Here is a 21,263-nt window from a genome sequence, read left to right as displayed (position 1 = left end):
GCAGCCTCTGCTGCATCACACCTAATCATAGCCTGCCTCTGCACAAGGGCAGCACAGCACTTCATGTCCTCTTCACCGCCACAATGAGCCTGCACTTTTTTCCTCATTTTAGGCCTCCCACCAACTTCATTCACAGGCACACTCGGGTCATCCACTCTCTCTGCAACAACTGCTTCACACCCTAGGGTCCAAGATTCCAGGGACAGAGTCACAGGTTGCAAGAGCTGCCCACATCTCCGGACATCCCATGTTGCCTGGGGGAAGGTATGTCTTTCCCATGGACACCTGTTGGTACTGCTCTTCTTTTTGTATCCCCCCCCCCCCTCCCAGTAGTGGATGCAGGATCTGTGATCAACATAAAGATGATGTCATCATCTTTTTCCTTATACCATACATCCAAAGCTATGGCAGCTGCTCCTGCCTTCGGCACAACATCTGCGACCAGTGGATAGTCTTGCTCCAGGCACTCTTCCACAGGAGGCAGTATGTGCTGAGCAATGGAAGTACACCATGGATTTGTTAGCAGTACAAGCCAACTTCCAGTAGATGCTACCAGAGGCACAACCACGTTACAGTGTGCAAATCAGCAATAGTGGCCGTTGCAATTTTGGAAGTAGATTACATCTGCAGGTTACAGGCAAACTGTGCACCATATAGATATCCTTCCAGTTGTTGCCTATTTAAGATGCTGCTCAACTGCAAGCAGGCAGCATACAAGTCCATGCTTATGATCACACTCTGGGCTTATGCTGGGCTGTGATTAGCATCCCATCAGCGCATGCAATGCCGATCCGCTAGCAGTTGCCTTTGCCTCTGGTTGCTCTGATGGTGGCTTTATCTGGACTCGGCATCTCAGTGGCCATTTCTGGAAAATACCCAACAGCTTCTGCACCAACCCACCTGCCGTCACCCTCAGAATCTTTGCCTCCTCTGATGCCGGCATTATCTGTATTCATTGTCTTCTGGAACTGGTATGACTGATGTCATGACCCAGGCCACAACAGACTCTTGGCTTCATCTCATTCCTACTAGATCACGAGGATTCATTTCAGTTGTATCTCTCAGAAGCTACATTATGTTAACTCTTGTTCTTTCTGTGCTGTGTTAATAAAGTATTACTTACACACTATTTTGAATCTTACCATTATTTGAATGGACACATCATTTGCTTTCCCTACTACAGTCCTTACATGCTTGATCCATTTAATGTCACTTTGCATGTTACACCTAGATATTTAATCGATATGACTGTGTCCTTGTATTTAATCAATCTGACTGTGTCAAGCAGCACACCACTATTGTAATACTATATTTGAACAGTGCAGTTGTTCTCCAGAGTAACTGATAGCAAATTTCTTGCACTCAGCTTTTTGTGAGAAATCTACACACTTGTAAACAACACGATTGCAAGCCATTAGTCAACCACGGGTCTGCAAGTTTGTATGCACATTAATCTGTACAGAATGACCAACCACCCCTCAGCAGCATGACTGATGTCAGATACACATTACTTTTCTTCCTCCATTACATACAGCTAAGTGTAACATGGAAACGGTCATATTTTGTGGAAATACAATGCCAAAGCTTTTTACCAACCTATGCACAAAATGAATGAAAATCTGAGTTTGTAGATTACCAAGTGCAGTTGCAGTTAAATAATGTCTGGTCCACAATGAGCTATATATATATCACACACACACACACACACACACACACACACACACACACACTCTCACACACTCACTCATACTCATGCTCACTCACTTACTAGAGATCAGAAATGATCTCTGTAAATTCGCCCACGGGTGCTATGATGTTATCTCCAAATTCGCCATCTCCGTACCTTCGGAGACAACTTGACAGTCTCTGTTATGCCAGTTTATAACCATAAACTTGTCACTTGAGTCTTTTCAGGTACAAGTGGACTCTTCTGGCATAGAATGGAGAGTGAATACACAAGTGTGTGAATACAACCGAGGATTCGTGGCATTACCACTACACACACACAGTATTTGGGCATGATGATTGTCAACACATTTTATAAACTGAAGTCCCCTGCCATGTTTTTCTGTCCATATTGAAGGCTAATCTCAGGAACTTCTTCTTCTTCTCCTCATATCGTTACAGCCCAGCATAGGTCTTAGCCTCTTCAACAAGTTTCCTCCATTCTGCTCTCTCCAGTGCGGTTCTTCGCCATCCTCTAACTCTGACAGAGTTTATAACTTCTTCCATATCATTTGTTGACCACCTACTTCCAGATCATCTGCTCACAATCTTCTTCCACATCATCAGTCCACTGCTTTCAAAACCTTTTTAGTTATTCATCAAATATCCATCTTAAAGGTATTTTCAAGCCAGGCTATTCTTCCACTTTTTATAATTCTTTCCACTTTTTATAATTCTGACAACGTCAGCTCCTTGTATGAGGTAAACCATCTCAGTGTTCGTTCTAGCCCATTGTTATCCTGAACCTTGTGCAGAGCCCTGCATTCAAATGTCCTGAGTTGCTGCTCATCAGCACCCGTTAGTGTACATGTTTCATGTCCATAGGTTACAACTGGCCTGATCATGACCTTATAGATTTGAAGTTTCGGTTATCTATTTAATAACCTTGAGGCCGACAATTTGTTGGATTTGGAGAAGAATCTGTTACCACTTAGAATGGGCAGTTTTATTTCAGTTTACGTGGAAAATTCTGTACTTGGTAAAATGTGACACCAACTACTGGTAGTTTATCCATATTATATTTCTTCTTGTTCAAATTCATATTCTTAGCCTTCACTTCATTAATAGCAAGGCATCCAGGTAGTGTGTCTTCTTTCAGCTCATCTGTTGTTTCCTTTACTAAAACTCTTCTATAAATAATTGCTACATAATCAGTGTATGCACATATATTTGTTGACTTTGCTGCTGTGTAACCAGATATTTGAAGCTCTTGAATGGCTGCTTCAAGACTCATATTGAAAACCATTGTGGAGAGGGTGTCTGTGTGTCTGACTCTTTTACTGATGCTGAACCATTTACTGAGTTCCCCATTCACTCACACTGCAGTGTTGGAAGTTGTCAGTGTTGCTTGGATAAGTGAACATACTTAGATGTTACATCGAGCAGAAGCAACTCATTTAGCATTTCTGCTCTATGAGGACTGTTAAAGACATAAGAGGTTATGAAGCTCAATATTACACTTATATGTCTTCTCATGTATTTGCCTCAGTACAAAAATATCTGATCTGTTTTTGGCCTATTAGGGCAAAATCCACACTGATATTCTCTCAGAATCTCATTTACATCTGGAACTATCCTGTTGTAGATAATATCAAAGAGAATATTATAACTTAAATTAGCAGGGTAATTCTTTGGTAAGTCAAATAACAAGACTTGTCTCCCTTCTTATTGATTTGTTGGGTTACATTGAAGGTCCACTCTTCTGGGATTATTTCTTGACTACATCAACTTGATAAGTTTGTGGATTCTCTTATGGAGACCAGTCCACCCGTTTTTTTACTATTTCTGCAGTTATTCTGCCAGGTTCTGATGCTTTCTCCAACTGGATTCTCCTCTCTCTGGACTTGCGATTTAGTAGAGTGGTTGCTCTCCCCTTGTAAGATTGCTCTTCAGGATTCCCTTGAATTAGTCTCTCCATCTATCCAGAACACTTTCTTTATCTGTCAGCAAATTTACCTCTGTGTGATCACATGCTGCTATTTTTGGTCTATATTCTTGGGTTCCTTCTTTAATTTTCTTATAAAAATTTCTGCTCTCATTCCTTTAATAGTGCTCTTCTGTCTCCTCTATCTTTCTCCTTAGGGCTTCCCTTTTTTTCCTTCTACATACCCTTGCTGCCTGTATTCCCTTTTTATTATATAATGCCTGATTTGGTCTTGTATTTTGCTGGAAGCACTTCAGTCTTGCGTCCTTTTTCTGTGTCAGTGCCTGTCTACATTCATTGTCACACCAATCTTCATTTCTAAGTCTTCTTGTTTCCCCATATTGCATGTGCTGTTGACAGAATGGCATTTTTAATAGAGTCTATATGGTCTTCACCATATTTTGTTCATAACTCCTTTCTCAGTCTGTCCTGATACTCTTAAACAGTAGACTTACCTTTCAGTTGTTCTATGTCCCATTTCTTTATTCTAGTACTGTTTCATTTGGCAGCTATAGAAAGTTTCTGCCTCATTTTGGCTCCTATTAAATAGCGGTGAGAATCGGAATTAGCTCCTTGAGAAGTGTGCACATTTTCTGTATTAGGTGCCCATCTCTTTGATAGCAGTATGTTGACTATTTGGTTTGCTTCATTCTTTTTTACAGGTACCATTGTAGATATTTTTCCGTTCATTTGTTCGCAGAAGCAAATTGGGAAACCCTCACCAAATGTGTTTCTGAATACCTCTTGTTTGCCCAGTTTCACACTGTAGTCAGCAAGTACTATTTTGGAGTCATATCTAGCTTTTCTGTCACAAACCTCCTGTAACTGATCATAGAAACAATCTACAGTGTCTTCATGTGCATCTTCTGTTGGTGCATATACATTCAAGAAAGTGATATTATGAAAATGCCCTTGAGACACAAAGTACGTGTTGTTTCATTATGCGAGGAGAATCAGGCTTTCATTTTGGGGTTAGCTCCGCTAGAGTGGTTGACAAATCTCAGGAACTACAGTAGCAATTTTGATTCTGTTTTCACGAATGGACAGACTGACTCACAAGAAAGCTTTGTATTTATAATTTATAAATATTTTAAGCAAATTGGCTGAACTATGATGAATTAAAGTCCCCACTGCATTTTTCTGCCAGTATGTGGAGGATGATTTCAGGAACTACTGTAGAGATTTTAACAGGGTTTTCACTAATATACAGACTGATTCACAAAGAAGATTTATGCATTTAATTTATTACTGCGAAGTCCAGCCATAGAAACTTAGTACTACCTGTGTGAATCTTGCTGCAGATGATAACCTCCTGCACGCTTTAGTAATGGAACGAGTTGACGAGTAGGAAGCAGCCCCACTGTTCTCAGACTTGTCATACTCACTCAACTGTAGGGGCAAGGGGAGAGGCCCAGCACTGATGTAACAGCAGCCTCTTGGTTTCTAAGGTATACAACCCACAACATGGACTCATACTCTGTCCGTTTGATGGGCGGATGCTAAAACACTTCCACATGTGCCCAGGTGAAGTACTTACCTAACTCAAAATATGTTAAGTGATTCGTGGGAGCACACTAGGACCAGTACCATTTTTCATATAGGTCAATGATTTCACAAAGATCTTTGGACATATAAAAATGAATTCTAATTATGGACAACAGCAACATAATAGTTTTGTATGAAAAACAAGTATGTTTGTTGCAAGAAGCAAATAAAGTACTAAGGTACTGTAACAAATGTTCATCACCTACTAAGTTAACTTTATCTGTGTGAAATGGAGGAGTGGGTTAGGGGGTGGGGGGAGTAAGTTAGTAAAGTGATGCGAGAGACCTGAGATAGGTGTGGTGGAAATGGATGTGAAAGACAGGCAAGTTGAGATAAGGCAAAGAGAAAAACACAGAAATGATAACAGTTGTATTGCCCTTTTGGATGTAGAAACCCAAGGATTTTCTTTCTGATCCTTCTTAGATTATAAGTTGGAAAGTAAAGCATATCCTTCCCTATCAGAGGCAGGGCAACATGTGAAAGCAGTCATGTTATACATGTAATTTCTGCACGAGGGTTAAGTGAGCATGACTACCACCCAGCTGCCCACCTTAATGATTGATCACTGCCAAACTGTGGCGAAGAACAAAACTGACCTACCAGTTGTAGAGCATGCTGCTGAGCATAACATGCTTCTTCTGTTCAGTGGCTCTTTCATAACCCATGCCATCTGGATCCCCCCCCCCCTCCCACACACACACACAAAGAAAATACATACCAGTTTTTTCTGAATTTCATGTATGGGAATTGTCCTTTCAATACATATTTCGATCATGCTGTCTTCTTTATCTCATTCTGCACTATCCCTCTGTCCCATCCCCCTCTGTACCCCCATCCCCAAATCTCCCACTTCACTCTATTACTCTACACTTCCTGTCCCTCTCCTTCACTTCATCATGCACTACACACAGCTTCCCTTACCTGTGTCGGGGTGAGCTCAATGCTGCCAGGGCAAGCTCAATGCTCAATGCTGCCACATTCCTAACTCGTTTCCTTGCTCCTTGCTACCTCTCCTTCCCATCTAACAGTCTCCCTTGCCTCCACCCTCCCTGCCCTCACCATCTCCTTCTTGTTTTCTTGTTCCTGTCACTCATTCTACTCAGCATAATTCATCTCCCCAGTTGGGTTGCAGTGATGCTGTGGATGTATTTCTCGTTGACTGTGAAGAAGAACATTGTCAGAAGCTCACCAACATTTACTGTCTTGTTTATGTCATGTTGCCTGTTCAGCTATGATATGAGTGGTTGTCTGTCTGCCTTCTGTTAAGAGTAGAGCATGTTTCACACATACATATGGGTAATGCATTTTATAAATTTTGTTCTGCATATTTTGATGACAAAAAAACCTGAAATATTATATTCCAGGATGCTGACAGTTCTTCAGATATTGAAGACAGGTTATGTGCTTTTAAAAGTTCCACTAAAGAAGAAGAGAGTGATTTGTATGAATCTGACGAAGAAACATTGAGTGCAGCTATTCGACTTGAGGTAAATATTAATATAATGCAAGTACAGTAGAACTCCAATTATCTGAACTCCAACAGGGCTGCCACAAGTTTCCCCAAGTGAAATTCTCTGATATCTCCCTGAACAGACAAGTCTTAGCATTTTTCCCTGACAAATTTTGAGATCTAAAGAGTAAGTAAAGACACAAGTTGACAAAAAAGTGTAAGGACTTCTGTATTTCCAAATGCATGAGCAAAAATCTTAAGTTCTAACATCAACATCTTTTGCAATGAACTGTTTTTAGATGGAGAAAGCAAGCCAACTGGAATATATTTTTCATTAAAACCACTTATGTTATTTTATTTCAATAAAATGGAACACATTTAGTGACAAAAATATGCATTTTTGTGGAGTCACAAGACAGAAATAACTTCAGAAAAAAGTAGGCCTCTTGAAAGAAGTGATTAAGGCAGGAAAAAGTTGTTAACCAACACTATTGGTGACTGTCAATAAAATGTTGGTTCTACTATGTTCATTATTGGCTGTTATTAACCACTGTTTTATGTCTATTACTTTACAAGTATTGTGTGGTCTTTCCTTCAAAAAATATGTGAGTACATAGCATACAAACTGTCAGTGACTGCCACAATTTTCTTCTTCTTATCGTCCATACTTTCTAATATATAAACTACTTTCGAAGTGTCAAAATGTACTAGAATATATAAAATGTCTATAAAATGCCGCACTGTACGATGTACTTGCGGTGAGACAGTTGCAATTCTTCAAATCCATTGCTCATGTCCTCCGGCCTGTTGAGGAACACCACAGTCCTGGGTCCATGGATAAACCATGAAAATCTGCTACATTACACCATACACAAACAAATCTGGCCTGTGGGCAGATCTGTGAGACTAGATTCAACAGGCAGCTGCTAGGCTAGCAGCAAGAACTGGTGGCAGCACTGACTGTAAGTTGAGGGATGTAGTCAAAAGGGGAGAAGCAATAAGAATGAGGGAGTAGGGAAGTGGCTCACATACTCAGCTGCGCCCAGCCAGCGACTGTGCATGGCATCTCAGTAAACAAACCATTTCATCTGCTGAGACAAAAATGAGATTTTTCCAGTGTCTTTTTCAAATTTCCCTTATATGTTTGATTCCCTGATATCCAAAACTTGTGGCAACCCTGTCCAACTATCCGGATTGCTTTGAGGAAAAAGAAATTTATACTCTATGACTAAAGTCATTGGTTTTGTTTGATATTCATTATAGTATACAGTACACTTTACATTTCTCTTATCATTTTAAAATCACTCAGCAGGGAATGTATTAACAGACAAAAACTTCCATTGAACAATGAATACAGTACGGTTTGTAGTGCTTGTAATTCAGTGTAGTCTAAGTCAGTTTGTGTTGTGACCTTAACAGACACACTAATTTTTTGGTATATGTTCCGTCTTCTATGTTTTTAATTTTGTGGTTGTGTTTTAGTTTACTGTGTGGCATGTGCCTGTAAAAGGAAATGCGTTATCTTATCATTGGGAGACAAAATAAAAGTCCTCTAACAATTAGTGTGTGTGGTAAGCAGTTACCTGAGATGTTTAGTGTGGGAACATCAACCATTTCAACCAAAAAAACTCCTACTCAGTTTTAAACTTTGTGTCTGTCCTTGAGAATGAAGATGAGAGTTTGTCAAGAAAAGCTATAAAAACAGCGGAAAACAAAGAGCTTGAAGAGGCCTTATTCAAGTGGTTTTTGCAGCAGAGCATTGAAAAATCTTCTTTCAGGGCCAATTGTTTGCAAAAAAGTGAAACTTTTAGCTAAAAAAGGGACAATTTGTCTTTGTTTAAGGTGAGCAGTGGCTGGGTACAGAATCCCAAGGCAAGTGTACATGAGTTGGATTTAAATGGTGAAAAACTATCAGCAGACCAAAAAGCAGCAGAAAATTTTATTGAAAAATTGAAAACTGAAGTAGGATCTTATGACCAACAATTTTTAAATAAAAGATGAGACACACCTTACTTAGAACAGTTTGCTTGAAATAACTTAAGCTTCTAAAAGGGAAACTAGCACTCCCAGCCACAAGATTAGTAATGACTTTCTTACAGTGATGAACTGTGCTAACTCTACAGGAAATGACGGAATACTCCACCTGTTGTTAGGAAAATCGAAAATGCTCGGGTTTTCGAAAATGTTCAAAAGCTTCTCATCTTCTACAAGAATCAACCAAAGGTCTGAATGAGTGCTACTTTATTTTGCAAATGGTATGGTTCAATTTTCACACCTGGAGTAAAAAGAAACACTGAAAGGCAGAGGGAAAGAAGGCAGTAAGATGATGTTAATACTGGACATTGCACCCATGCACCCCACTGAAAGCCTTCTTGATAGAGAAGATGGATGTTTCAAAACACTCTTCCTGCCACCAAAGGTAATGAGCTTACTGCAGCCAGTGGACAAATTGATTGTTGAAACTATAAAGTGACATTACAGAAGGCAATCGTTGGGGAAGCTTCAGATAAAAGACGGAAATAAAGAAGACATTGTGGCTCATCACCAAAAATTGAATATCAAAGACTGCTCTTACATGGTGGTGGAATGGTGGAAGCATGGAATTTGGCATAGACAGCCACATTAAAAAGAACTTGGAATAAACTGAAAGGCATTTTAATGAAGGATGAGATACAAAAAGACAAAGATAAAAAGAAGCAGCATGAAAAGGAAGAGGAAGAAAGAGAAGTGGCAGAGGATGAAATATACCTGAGAACACAAGAGAGATCTTTTTGAAAATTCCTGGGCATTCCAACTGCAGTGCATAGAATATAGGTGGCTTGCTTGCGATTCTTAGGGCCCTGGATTCCAAATTCTCAGTGATGATGAAATCATTCAGAGTGTGAGATAAGAAATTGATAGTCAGTAGCAGCCTGGATGAAGCAGCAGCCTAAGTGTGACCATATACAGCCTGCTCGCTGTCAAGCAGATGCAAGGCTTGGCTGCATGAAAACAATTGAATACAGCAAAACAATGGACTGTGACCGACCTCTCAAGAATTGACACTGTACTTAAGTATTTTACAAAACCTAAAAAAAATTGTTTTTAGTCATGAAATTAATATTACAATAGTATGTATACACAAATTTAGTTTTAAGAAATGATTAGTTTTCACAGTTTACTCAATTATCCAGATTGGGTCTGGTCCTGAGTCATCCGGATAATAGAAGTTCTACTGTAGTCCATGAACATGGCATGTGTCAGATAATACAAGCAGTAATTTTTGCCTTCACTTATACAAACATGAGCATCTCTTCATAACTAACACTGTAAACTGTAGAGAATTGGAGACTCTTTTATTCTAATTAGCAAATCATAATCAACTCTGTCAGTTCTGAAGTTTTAAAATTTGGCAATAATGAAAGGCATTGTGTGTATTTCTATGTACAATATTTATTGTCAGCCTCAGTTAATTACATACAATCAATATTTGTACCAGCAAAGAAAAATGATTCAAGAAGATAATTCCACAATTCCGACTGAGACTACAGCTCGCCGAAAGAGGATAAAGCCTAGTACCTACTTCAGTGATGAAGAGGATATTAGTGACTGAACACTTAAATCGTTGTTTAGTGAAATAGTCTTACTCTCATCTGTGTATATATAAGTATATATATATTGTTCTTTAATAAAACTGGTGTTTTCTATAGGCTCTGTCCACTGTTTGTGGAACACAATGAATAATTTACAAAATGTACAATAATTTGTGTAGGAATGTTGTAGCAGCGTAAACATTGTGACAATTAATTTACAACTAGCACCATATTCATTTCTGTACACTTAACTTTGAAAAAAACTGTTTATAAAATGTATATATAATCAGATTTGCAGAAGCCTCTATTGCATTTTGAGGTAAGGCATAATTATAGCCATGTGGAATGGTGTATTAAGACATTATTTACATAATAAAAGCTTTCTGATCAAAAGTATATATCAATTGATAACAGTAAAATAAGCTACTAATAATACACAATAACAAATTTTATACATTAAAAAAAGTTTGTCATGCAAAAGTTCAGTCATTTCTAAAACAGATCAGTTTTATGAATTTTTCATACTTTGAACCCGTATTAAAAATATCTACATATCCATCTTCAGGTACAGTTCAGTCAATGTCATTATATATCTGTGAATGACATTTTATCAGTATTTTAATATATTAGGTCTTCAGCACCACATCGAAACAAGCAAGTCTATTTCATGAATTCCTAATAATTCCTAATATAAAATAAGAATAAACACAAATAACTGCCTACTCTTCCCATCTTTAAAAAGCTGATGCCATTCTAAAATGTGACTAAAGGCAACAGTAATGGATACAACTGCACATTCCTGATGAGATTGCTGATGTATTACTCTTGGATTCTTTCTCCTTCAGAGGCAGCCTGCCTCACTTTGGTGTATCAACAATATTGCCTGATTTGTTGCTCTTGCTAATGCACTTGAAACTGCGCTGTTTAGCAAATGGAGAACGCCCTAATGAATTTCCTGATCCATCAGAACAGGCCCCAACATCTAAGACGGGTTCTGTAATACATAAAAAATTGGTTGAATTTTTATAGGACACAGAATTAATTAAATAGCTCATTTTAGTTGTGAACATACATTACATTGCTATTACAGAAAAACAATGAATCACATAAGAATATCATTGTGTGTGTGTGTGTGTGTGTGTGTGTGTGTGTGTGTGTGTGTGTGTGTGTGTGGGGGCGCGCGAGCGCGCGCACATGCATGTGTACGTGTTTGTGTGTGAGTGTGCTTGTGCATGTGGGGGCAGTTTGAAACAAATATATTTACCAGTCCTTCAGTTTTGTGCTTATGTGCTGTAGTTCTCTTAAAATTATAATCACAGCTACTGTGCACACAAAATACGCACACAGACACGCGCACACATGCATGCGCGCGCGCACACACACACACACACACACACACACACACACACACACACACACACACAGTAATGGCAATTCCACCATCATTTGTAATATAGAACTCGCTCTTGATTATGCCTATGAAAGCCATTAATTCTCCTGTAAATGGCTGTCTCCTCGACAACATTCTGGTATTTATAACATGTACTTCCTACTGAAGCAAATCATGTTACAATAGTCAACATCTGCATAAAATATTTTTGAGAGATGAAAGAAATGTATAGAGAAGTTCTGTTATATTCCAATCCTTTTCATTTCACTCCACTATTTTGCAGTTGGAAAATTACAATAGCAGAAAAGAGATTAAAAGTTGTAGAGGGCACTTCTTTGAGAAGACTGTGTCACATGGAGTAGGATGCACAGTAAATTTTCGAGGTGACTCCTGCAAAGCCTTCCAAGAACAGGGAAATTTGATGTCTTCCATGATAGCACCAGTGCTATTTTCCATATAGGTTTCACTGAATGCTAATTGCACTGACAATCAGGAGTCTTGCTGGCATGTGTCATCACCAGCTGGAAGGCAGGGTCTCATAGATAATACTGATTAGTGAATTGGACATTTTTTTTTTTATTTTGCCTGTCTTAGTTGCAGTGACATAAAAATCTTAAGTGCCACAACACTATGTGGCAGGGACCCGACTAATGTCTGAAGTAATGCTGGAGGGAACTGACACCATGAAGTCTGCAGGGCTGTCCACTAATCCATAAGAGTATGAGGACGTGGAGATCTCTTTTTGAACAGCATGCTGCAAGGCATACCAGATATGCTCAATAATTTCAAGTCTGGGGAGTTTGGTGGCTAGCGGAAGTATTTAAACTCAGAAGAGTGTTCCTGATCCACTCCGTTGCAATTCTGGATGTGTGGGGTGTTGCATTCTCCTGCTGGACTTTCTGAAAGTTCATTGGAATACACACTTGACATGAATGGATGCAGGCGATCAGACAGGATGCTTACGTATGTGTCACCTGCGAGTCATGTCTAGACGTATCAGGGGTCCCATATCACTCCAACTGCACACGCCCCACACCATAACAGAGCTTCCATCAACTTGACAGTCCCCTGCTGACATGCAGTGTCCATGGATTCATGAGGTTGTCTCCACATCTGTACACGCCCATCTACTCGATACAATTTGAAACAAGACTCGTCCAACCAGGCAACATGTTTCCATTCATCAACAGTCCAATGTCAGTGTTGACAGGCCCAGGTGAGGCATAAAGCTTGGTGTTGTGCAGTCATCAAGGGTACATGAGTGGGCCTTGGGCTCTGAAAGCCCATATTGATGGTGTTTTACTGAATAGTTCACATACTGACACTTGTTGATGGCCCAACACTGAAATCTGCAGCAATCTGTGGAAGGGTTGCTTTTCTGTCATGTTGAACAATGCTCTTCAGTTGCCGTTGGTCCCATTCTTGTAGGATCATTTTGGCCACAGCAATGTCGCAGATTTGATGTTTTACTGGATTCCTGATATTTATGGTACACTTGTGAAATGGTTGTACTGGCAAATCTCAACTTCATCGCTACCTCGGAGATGCTATGTTCCATCGCTTGTGCGATGACTACAACACCACATTCAAACTCACTTTAATCTTGATAACTTGCCATTGTCGCAAGCAATAGTAACCTATCTAACAATTGCACCAGACCCTTGTTGTCTTATAAAGGTATTGCCGACTGCAACGCCATATTCTGTCTGTTTACGTATCTCGGTATAGGCGTTGCCGACTGCAGCACTGTATTCTGCCTGTTTACATATCTCTGTATTTGAATACGATGCCTGTATCAGTTTCTTTGGCACTGATTTCCTGTATATAAGGTAGTAATGCTTGGTAATGCACTGTGCTACAAAAATACAGGGTTGTATAGAGGAGGGTGCACTGTGTTGTCGCCTTCTGGTTTTGTATGTTCCTTTTGGACACTACATTATTTTGTAAAAAAATTGTTGACATTTCCTGTAATGTAAAATTTTTATTTTCATTTGGATGCCATGCTATTCTGTAAAACAAAAGTGTCGACATTATCTGTAACTTAAATTCGATATTTCTTTACTTTTAAAATCTTATAAATAAAAAGACAACTGTTGTGGCAGAACCAAAGAAAACTAATATACAGGCACATGCACATATATAGAGGGCGACACCTATAAAGGTGTCCTGTTGACAACTGTAGGTAATACTTGTCAGTTTGGTAATGTCAGTCAGTAGCAGCAGACACATAGTCTAAGATCAATGAAAGTAGTTGTTGCCCACAGTATACTTTGCTGTGCCTTTTGTCACCATATTGTATGAATAATTACAGTTAATGCAGGGTATGGCTGTAAGCATATGAGTACCTATAATATGGACATAATACTGTTTGTACACATTGTTGTAAGGCATGTACTTTGTAATTTTCAGGTGTGTAGGTTGAAAATGGGCACGTCAGCCCAAAACCGTTAACCACTACAACTGAATTTTATATAAATGCAACTGACATGGACAAAATAAAAAATTATTCAGTTTCCTCAGTACTGGACCTGACCTGACCTGACCTACCATCCTGTGACAGCCTGCCTTGAATAAGCAATACTGGTTAGTGCATAACACAAAACACGGGTCCCACACAACCACCAGCTGCTCTGCTGCCCTCAAATAATTATAAAGAAACTTTTTAGTAAATTGATTGAGTTTCATATCTAGTGGTTTTATTCTAAAGCTGCATTGTTTTGACGGATGTCGTTATTGTGATATGAAATTAAGTAACCCAACATATAACATTCGAATGACTTATAATTAAAAAATGAGTTGCTATGAGTGTAAGTCAAGTTTGGAGAATTTTAGGTCATAAGTTGCTTCGTACAAAATGTAGCTAATATATAGAATTTTTCAAATTTTTGTTTAAACGTGAGAGGAGATTCACATATATCTCCAATCTTGAGGAAATTGATTGTATACAAGGCGAGTCACGATGTTTTCCCCCGGTTTCTAGTGGGTATTCCTTACGTTATTTGGAAAAAAAAAATATAAATAAAGTAATGGGATCAGGTTCATAATTAAGGAGCTATAGTAACTGAAAAACTCAAGAAAATGTCAGAAAAAAACTTTTATTGTAGGATCTCACTATCAAAAATGGACATAATCATTAATTTAAACAATTCTGTAGCAATGTCTTGCATTGAGAGTGGATGTAAAGGAAGTGTTCAAAATTTCCTCCCTGCATTTGAAGGCAAAGATTCGCATGGAAGTGAACTGCGCGAGTAGCATATCGAAGTTTCAAATGCTCATTCCTTATTGATGTTGCAGTATCGAGAATGGATTGTATCAATTCTTCTCATGTTTCCACCTTAACTTCGTACACTATATCTTTCATCCATCCCTAGTCCGCCCCGGTAGCTGAGTGGTCAGCATGACGGAATGTCATGCCACAGGGCCCGGGTTCGGTTTCCGGCTGGGTTTGAGATTTTCTGCCCTCAGGGGTGTTGTGTTGTCCTAATCATCATCATCATCTCATCTCCATCAACACACAAGTTGCCAAAGTGGCATCAAGTCAAAAGACTTGCATCAAGCAAATGGTCTATCTGACAGGAGGCCCTAGCCACATGACATTTCATTTCACTTCATCTACCCCCAGGTGCAATAATCTAAGGATGTTAAATCTGGGGATCTAGCAGGCCAGTTGATAGGGCCCACGTGACCTGTCCATCGATGTGGGAATTGCTGATTAAGATAAGCTGTTACCACATGGTGGAAGCGTGCAGGTGTCCCGTCATGTTGGATGTACATGTGCCGCCTTGTTTCCAGAGGAACATCTTCAAGAAGCTGCGGTAAGTCTTCTCGTAAAAAGTTAGCGTACATCTGACCATTTAAATTTCCCGGGAAAATATACGGCCCCAGTAACTGATCACATACAACACCACACCAGACATTTATAATGAATCTGCTTTGAGATACTACTGTGGCATGGGGATTTCCGTCTGCCCAAACATGCATGTTATGCATGTTGTTGATGACATCTCTTGTAAAGGTTGCCCCATCACTGAACATTATGAAGTGATAGAGCTGCCAATTTCCATTTAACCAGTTACAAAAGTGCAAATGGTTGGCTCATGCATGTTATGCATGTTTTTGATGACATCTCTTGTAAAGGTTGCCCCATCACTGAACATTATGAAGCGATAGACCTCCCAATTTCCATTTAACCAGTTACAAAAGTGCGAACGGTTGGCTCAATCATGTGGCTCTGAATGGTGAACTTCCTGCACGTGAAAAGAATACAGTCTATTCTCATGAAGAATCCTACATACCATAGGTTGTGAAATGTTCAATTGGGTAGCTAGGCATCTTGTACTTGAATGAGGACTGCACTCTACTGAATTAAGAATGTTTTCCTCTTCTTGAATGTCATGATTGTCTTTCAGAGTGAGTATGAATACTGGGAAGAGTACTAGTTTCTAGCAATGCTCGATATGTTCCACTAAATGTTTTGGCATTCGGAATCCTACAATTAGGATACCGAAGGTGATAATCGACAACAGCAGCTTTTGCATTACCATCACAGAAGCCCAAAATGTACACCATCTCTCCATACTCCTGTGATGAAAACTTGTACGGCATGGCAAAGTGTACTGCATACAGGAGACAATAACAGTAAACAGTGACTGCAGTATCAACAACGTGGTTGTTATGCAAACGTATCACTGGTTGCACCTGTCTAAGACTGAACGTGTGTCCTGTGAACACAAGTGGAACACTCCATACACCGTGGCATGTTTGAGAACTCTGTTGTAGCTCCTTAATTATGGATTTGATCACATTACTGTATTTACATCTTTTGTTCCAAATAACCTAAGAAATAACCTCCAGCAACCGGGGGAAAACCTCGTGACTCACCCTGTATATAGCACTCACTTCCACTCTCGCCACTCAAATGACGTAGTATGAATGATATGTTCGTAATATCCCTTGTATCTCATAGATGATTTGAGAATTCAGAAAGAGTTTTTGACAAATGACAGCTCGCAAAGGGGAGATTATTTTGCCGTATCATTAATATGTGAAATTTCCTTATCCACCACAATATACAAGTAACTAACTGTAGATTTTGTCTATGGAGTAATGTGATTATCTTGGGGCTATTGATAATTGATAGGTGGTCAAACAAGAATTGCTGGGGATTCTGCAACATGTAAGTGAAGAAATTACACATTTATTTTTATACTGAAAATGATTTTTTTTCATAAACTATTGACCTGTCTTGCCCTCAGTTGCTAGTTTAATGATACAATTTGAGAAATCTGAAAAAAAAAAAAAAAATCATACTGAACAGTGCACCATCTTTTTGTTTCCATACCTGCACAAAGCGAAGAACTGAAAATGTCATCTCAAATGTCTTTGAATTTGTCAAAGACACTGATAATCGACTTCACCTTGACAGGTACTCTACAGGATTCAGCAACTCACCAGAGTTATCTCAGTTTCAGAGCTATGAAGTCGTTTTATTGTCTCAACAAGAACTTATATTATGATCCCAAAAAAGAGCATATTTCTATTTAAAAAATACAGTCGATTCCTTTTATAAGCTGCTTGGAACTGGTCATCAATATGAAAACAAATTTTATCTTTAACATATCAAAAGGTATGTCAAATGAAAAGTTCACGATATCACTCTGAATAGGGATACCCACATCCGGTCATCCTGATTTAGGTTTTCCATGATTTCCCTACATCACTTCAGGCAAATGCTGGGATGGTTCCTGTGAAAGGGCACGGCTGATTTCCTTGTCTTTTCTACCCTAATTTGAGCTCGTGCTCCGTCTCTAATGACATCATTGTCGACAGGATGTTAAACACTAATCTCCTCCTCCTCCTGAATAGGGATAGCAAGAAAAAGAAAATGGAAATTTGTGGTAAGTTCCTGTGAGATCAAACTGCTGAGGTCGTTAGTCCCTAGGCTTATACACTATTTAATTTAACTTACGCTAAGAACAACACACACACACCCATGCCCAAGGGAGGAATCGAACCTCTGACAGGGGGGAGCTGAGCAAACTGTGGCAAGGCACCCTAGACCACACAGCCACCCCGTGCGCGAAGAAAAAGGTGGTAAACAATGTGCTACATATTGTTTTCATATTTTGCTGTTACAAGGGCAATTACATGGTTCTGCTAGGAGGGTGAGTAGTGAACAGTGCAATAGGGCAACTAGGTTGTTGTTGTGAGATGTGGTGTATTATTCAAACCAAGGCATCACAGACCAATATGTCAGTCTGTTGCAGGATCCTATGGCATAATACCTAACTCAAATGCTATAATGTGCCTGGAGGAAAACAAATTACTTTCAAAGAACAAGTAAAGATCCAAGAAAAACCACTCTTTATTCATTCATATATGATTTCTTGCGAGCAGTAGACACAGGTAAACAGGTAGCTTCCATCTTACACCTTTTTTGAATACAAGCCAAAATACATTCAAATGGAATAACTTTGCAAATACGTGATTGGTTTGTTGAATGTTTGACTGTTTAATAGGATACAGTATTTTATACTGGACTGCAAATGTTGAACAGAAATGAAAGTAAAGTGGGGTGTGCCCAAGCAAGTGTAATAGGATCTTGAATGTTCTCAATATGCATAAACATTTTATCAAAAGGAGCAGCAGCACTATAATATTGTTCACTGATGATCCTGTTTTATACAGGAAAGTATCATCACCAGGTGATTGTGAGGACATACGGAAATACTTGTACAAAATTAATTTTGTGTCACAAATGACAATTTTCTTTAAATGTGGATACATGAAAAATATTCTTCTTTTCTTCTTCTACCTTCAAGTGTTAGGAATCTTTCCATTGTTAGGTGCTCTGTTGTCTGTGGTTAATTGTTAATTGGTCTCTCCAGCTATTTCTTGGTCTGCTAACTGGGCTTTTACCAATTGGTCAATAACTGATTACTATTTTAATTCATTCTTGTGACATGATCTCCCTATTTATTTCTATACTCCTTGATCTGTTCAGTTATGTTTTTAACTCTTAGTTCTTGTCTGACTGTTATACTCCTCTTTTTCGTATCATACAGTCTATAGCCAAGCGTTCTTTTTAAAAAAAACTCAATAAATTAACAATAATGCATATAACTAAGAAAAATAACTTGATAACATCCTATTACAGTATTGTTGGTGAACACCTTGAGCACATCACATTGTGTAAGTATTTAGGAGTAATACTAACAAGTGGATTGAAATGGGATGAATGTGTAGAAGCACTGTTCGTGTAGACAAATGGAGGACCTACATCCGTAAACAAAATTACAATCGAGATGCTAGTGCGACCAGATTCAGAGTATGGGTCCCGTACTTGGAATCCTTGTCAAGTAGGGATGACATTAGACACTGAATGGATTCAGAGATATGCTAGTAGAATTATAACAAGGTGGTACAGCCCCTATGAAAGTGTAACAGGAAATGCTCTGGGAACTCAAATGGGGATCTCTGGAAAAAAGACAATGTAGTCCTAGCGAATCACGTTTCGGGTAAATTTAGAGAACCTGCAGTCAAGGAAGACCAAGTGGTCGTTCTGCTGCTACACCATGTATCTCATGTGGAGATAACGAGAACAGGATGAGAAAGATTAGGGCGTATGCAGAGGAATATAGGCATTTATTTATATCTTGCTCTATCAGCAAATGAAATAGTACAGGGAAACACTAATAGATTATTGGTACGAGATACCCTTTGCCATGTTTGCGAGTATGTATTTGTGGCTTGTGAGTATGTATTCATGCATAGTCCTGCCAATGGTGATGAGTGTGAAGAAGTACATCTGCATCAGAAGAATTTTCAACACATGCAACGGACGACATTCAGGGTATTTGCAGCACTGTATTGCCACGTGAATGAAGCAGTCCACTGCAACTGATATGTATGTGTGTGAACACCTGCCATTGAAAAACGTGTGGAAAATGATCCAGACACAAATCAAAGACAAACAGGCTGTGAAAACAGTCACATTTCTGTGTGCTGCATTTTACATGTTTATGTCTTATACCCATACTACCTGTAAAGAGTACTTAAGGTAACGAGCGGACTGACCGTGGCTCATTACCATCCATAAGCAGAATTCTGTTGGTGGAAACTTCACATGCATTCTACCATACTGTCATCTGTGATAGCAATTTTGTTCTCAGATGAGGCATAACTTAGATACAATACAAAGACAAACGTTGCTATTGGGCAAAAGATAATCCCCATGATACAATCTTAACTAATCATCAAAACTAATTTAGATTGAAAGTGTGTTGTGGAAATATTCGTGATCACTTTATTATTGTGTTGCAATGATGCTGATAGCAATGTGGATCACAAGGTTTGTCAGTTACACCACCACCACCACCAGTCTGCTCCATTGACTTAGTCCAAGAGCAGTGCTCCAGACAGTGGGAAAAACACTTGCTCCTTGTAGGGTCATCTGGCCCATCCAGTGTCTCCTGAGCAGTACAGTGAAGCACAAACAGATTTTTGTAGTTGCACGCTGGACGTTATTACATTAAAGTCCAGCCACATCACTGATGGTGAGTCTTGCCCAAGCCATGAAATTGCTATAGATTATTGTGTTGGCTGAATTCACACGTGCTATTTACCGACGACTATGCCTGGACTTGATTCTGTGCATTATACTTGTACTTTGTGTAAATTGTTGTTCCTTTTGTTCAGTAAAAGTAATGTGCAAGTCACAACAGTGGTGAGTCTTGCCTAACACATGAACTTGTCATAGGTTATTGTGCTGGTCAAATTCACTCATGCTGTTTACTGACGACAAGGCCTGGATTTGGTTCTGTACTTTGTGTTAACTGTTGTTCCTTTTGTTCAATGAAAGTGACATGCACATCGCAACAGTGGTGAAGAGACGTGATTTCTCTGTGCTATGAAGTGAACCTAACAAAACCGTAACTTCTGAAATCTCAAGAGCAGTGGAACTAACATCATCATCAACAACAAATCAAAAGTTTGCAGTTAAAGGTGAGGGACACCAAATACCCACGTGATAGTAACATATTTCTTCCTGCAGTGATTGCAGATTCATCTCTGGCAACACCTGCGGTTTCACCAGTCCCATAATTTCAGAGTGGTACTTGTAACTGGGAAATGTAACTGCTCTGTCTACAACATCATTTGATCTCCTTCCAAGGGAAACTATCCTGATCTTCAGAAGAAATTGCTCTTTCTGTCTTGGTTGTCTCAAGACAAAATGAATTTTCTTAGAAAACTAAACCCCCTCAGTGATCCCAATAAGTTCTCATTCTCCAGGATCTGTGACAAGCTTTCAGAGTTTTTTAGTCTTTTGGGAGAATTTGAAACTTTGTGCAATTCTGTGAACTTCATCCAAAGACAGATCCAAAAACTGTAATATATGAATGCTTTGTCAGATGCACAGGTATGCACAACGCAGAAACTCCACTTCACCCTGTGATGCCACTCTTGTGCTGAGAGGCAGATTCAGTTGTTCCTCCCCAGTGCCCTACCTTGCCTCAAGGGATGTTGAGATGGAGGAACCTCAACCCATGACATCTGAGGTAGAACTCTCCCATCCACTTCCCAGCCATCACAAATTGGGCCAATTCCAATCCATCTAGAGGGAAAATCTTTTTCTGCCAATAACAGCAAAGTGACAGA

General features: G+C 39.2%; 2 protein-coding genes across 2 annotated transcripts in view; one reads left to right on the top strand and one right to left on the bottom strand.

Moving 5' to 3' along the window:
• The window catches only part of LOC126474749 (zinc finger CCHC-type and RNA-binding motif-containing protein 1-like), an 83,946-nt gene extending 73,337 nt beyond the window's left edge, over positions 1–10,609 (top strand). Inside the window, exons 4-5 of the mRNA XM_050102229.1 lie at positions 6,559–6,681; positions 10,123–10,609. Coding sequence (XP_049958186.1) covers positions 6,559–6,681; positions 10,123–10,236 — 237 coding nt within the window. The 3' untranslated portion in view covers positions 10,237–10,609. The remainder of the gene's footprint in view (positions 1–6,558; positions 6,682–10,122) is intronic.
• Positions 10,610–10,614: 5 nt separating this feature from the next.
• The window catches only part of LOC126474727 (neurofibromin), a 457,914-nt gene continuing 447,265 nt past the window's right edge, over positions 10,615–21,263 (bottom strand). Inside the window, exon 52 of the mRNA XM_050102210.1 lies at positions 10,615–11,210. Within this exon, the coding sequence (XP_049958167.1) occupies positions 11,074–11,210 (137 nt within the window). The 3' untranslated portion in view covers positions 10,615–11,073. The remainder of the gene's footprint in view (positions 11,211–21,263) is intronic.

The sequence above is a fragment of the Schistocerca serialis genome, chromosome 1 (genome assembly GCF_023864345.2).
Source record: "Schistocerca serialis cubense isolate TAMUIC-IGC-003099 chromosome 1, iqSchSeri2.2, whole genome shotgun sequence".
Lineage (NCBI taxonomy): Eukaryota > Metazoa > Arthropoda > Insecta > Orthoptera > Acrididae > Schistocerca > Schistocerca serialis.
Note: the sequence above shows the minus strand (reverse complement) of the source record. Positions and strands in the feature narration are given on the sequence as shown.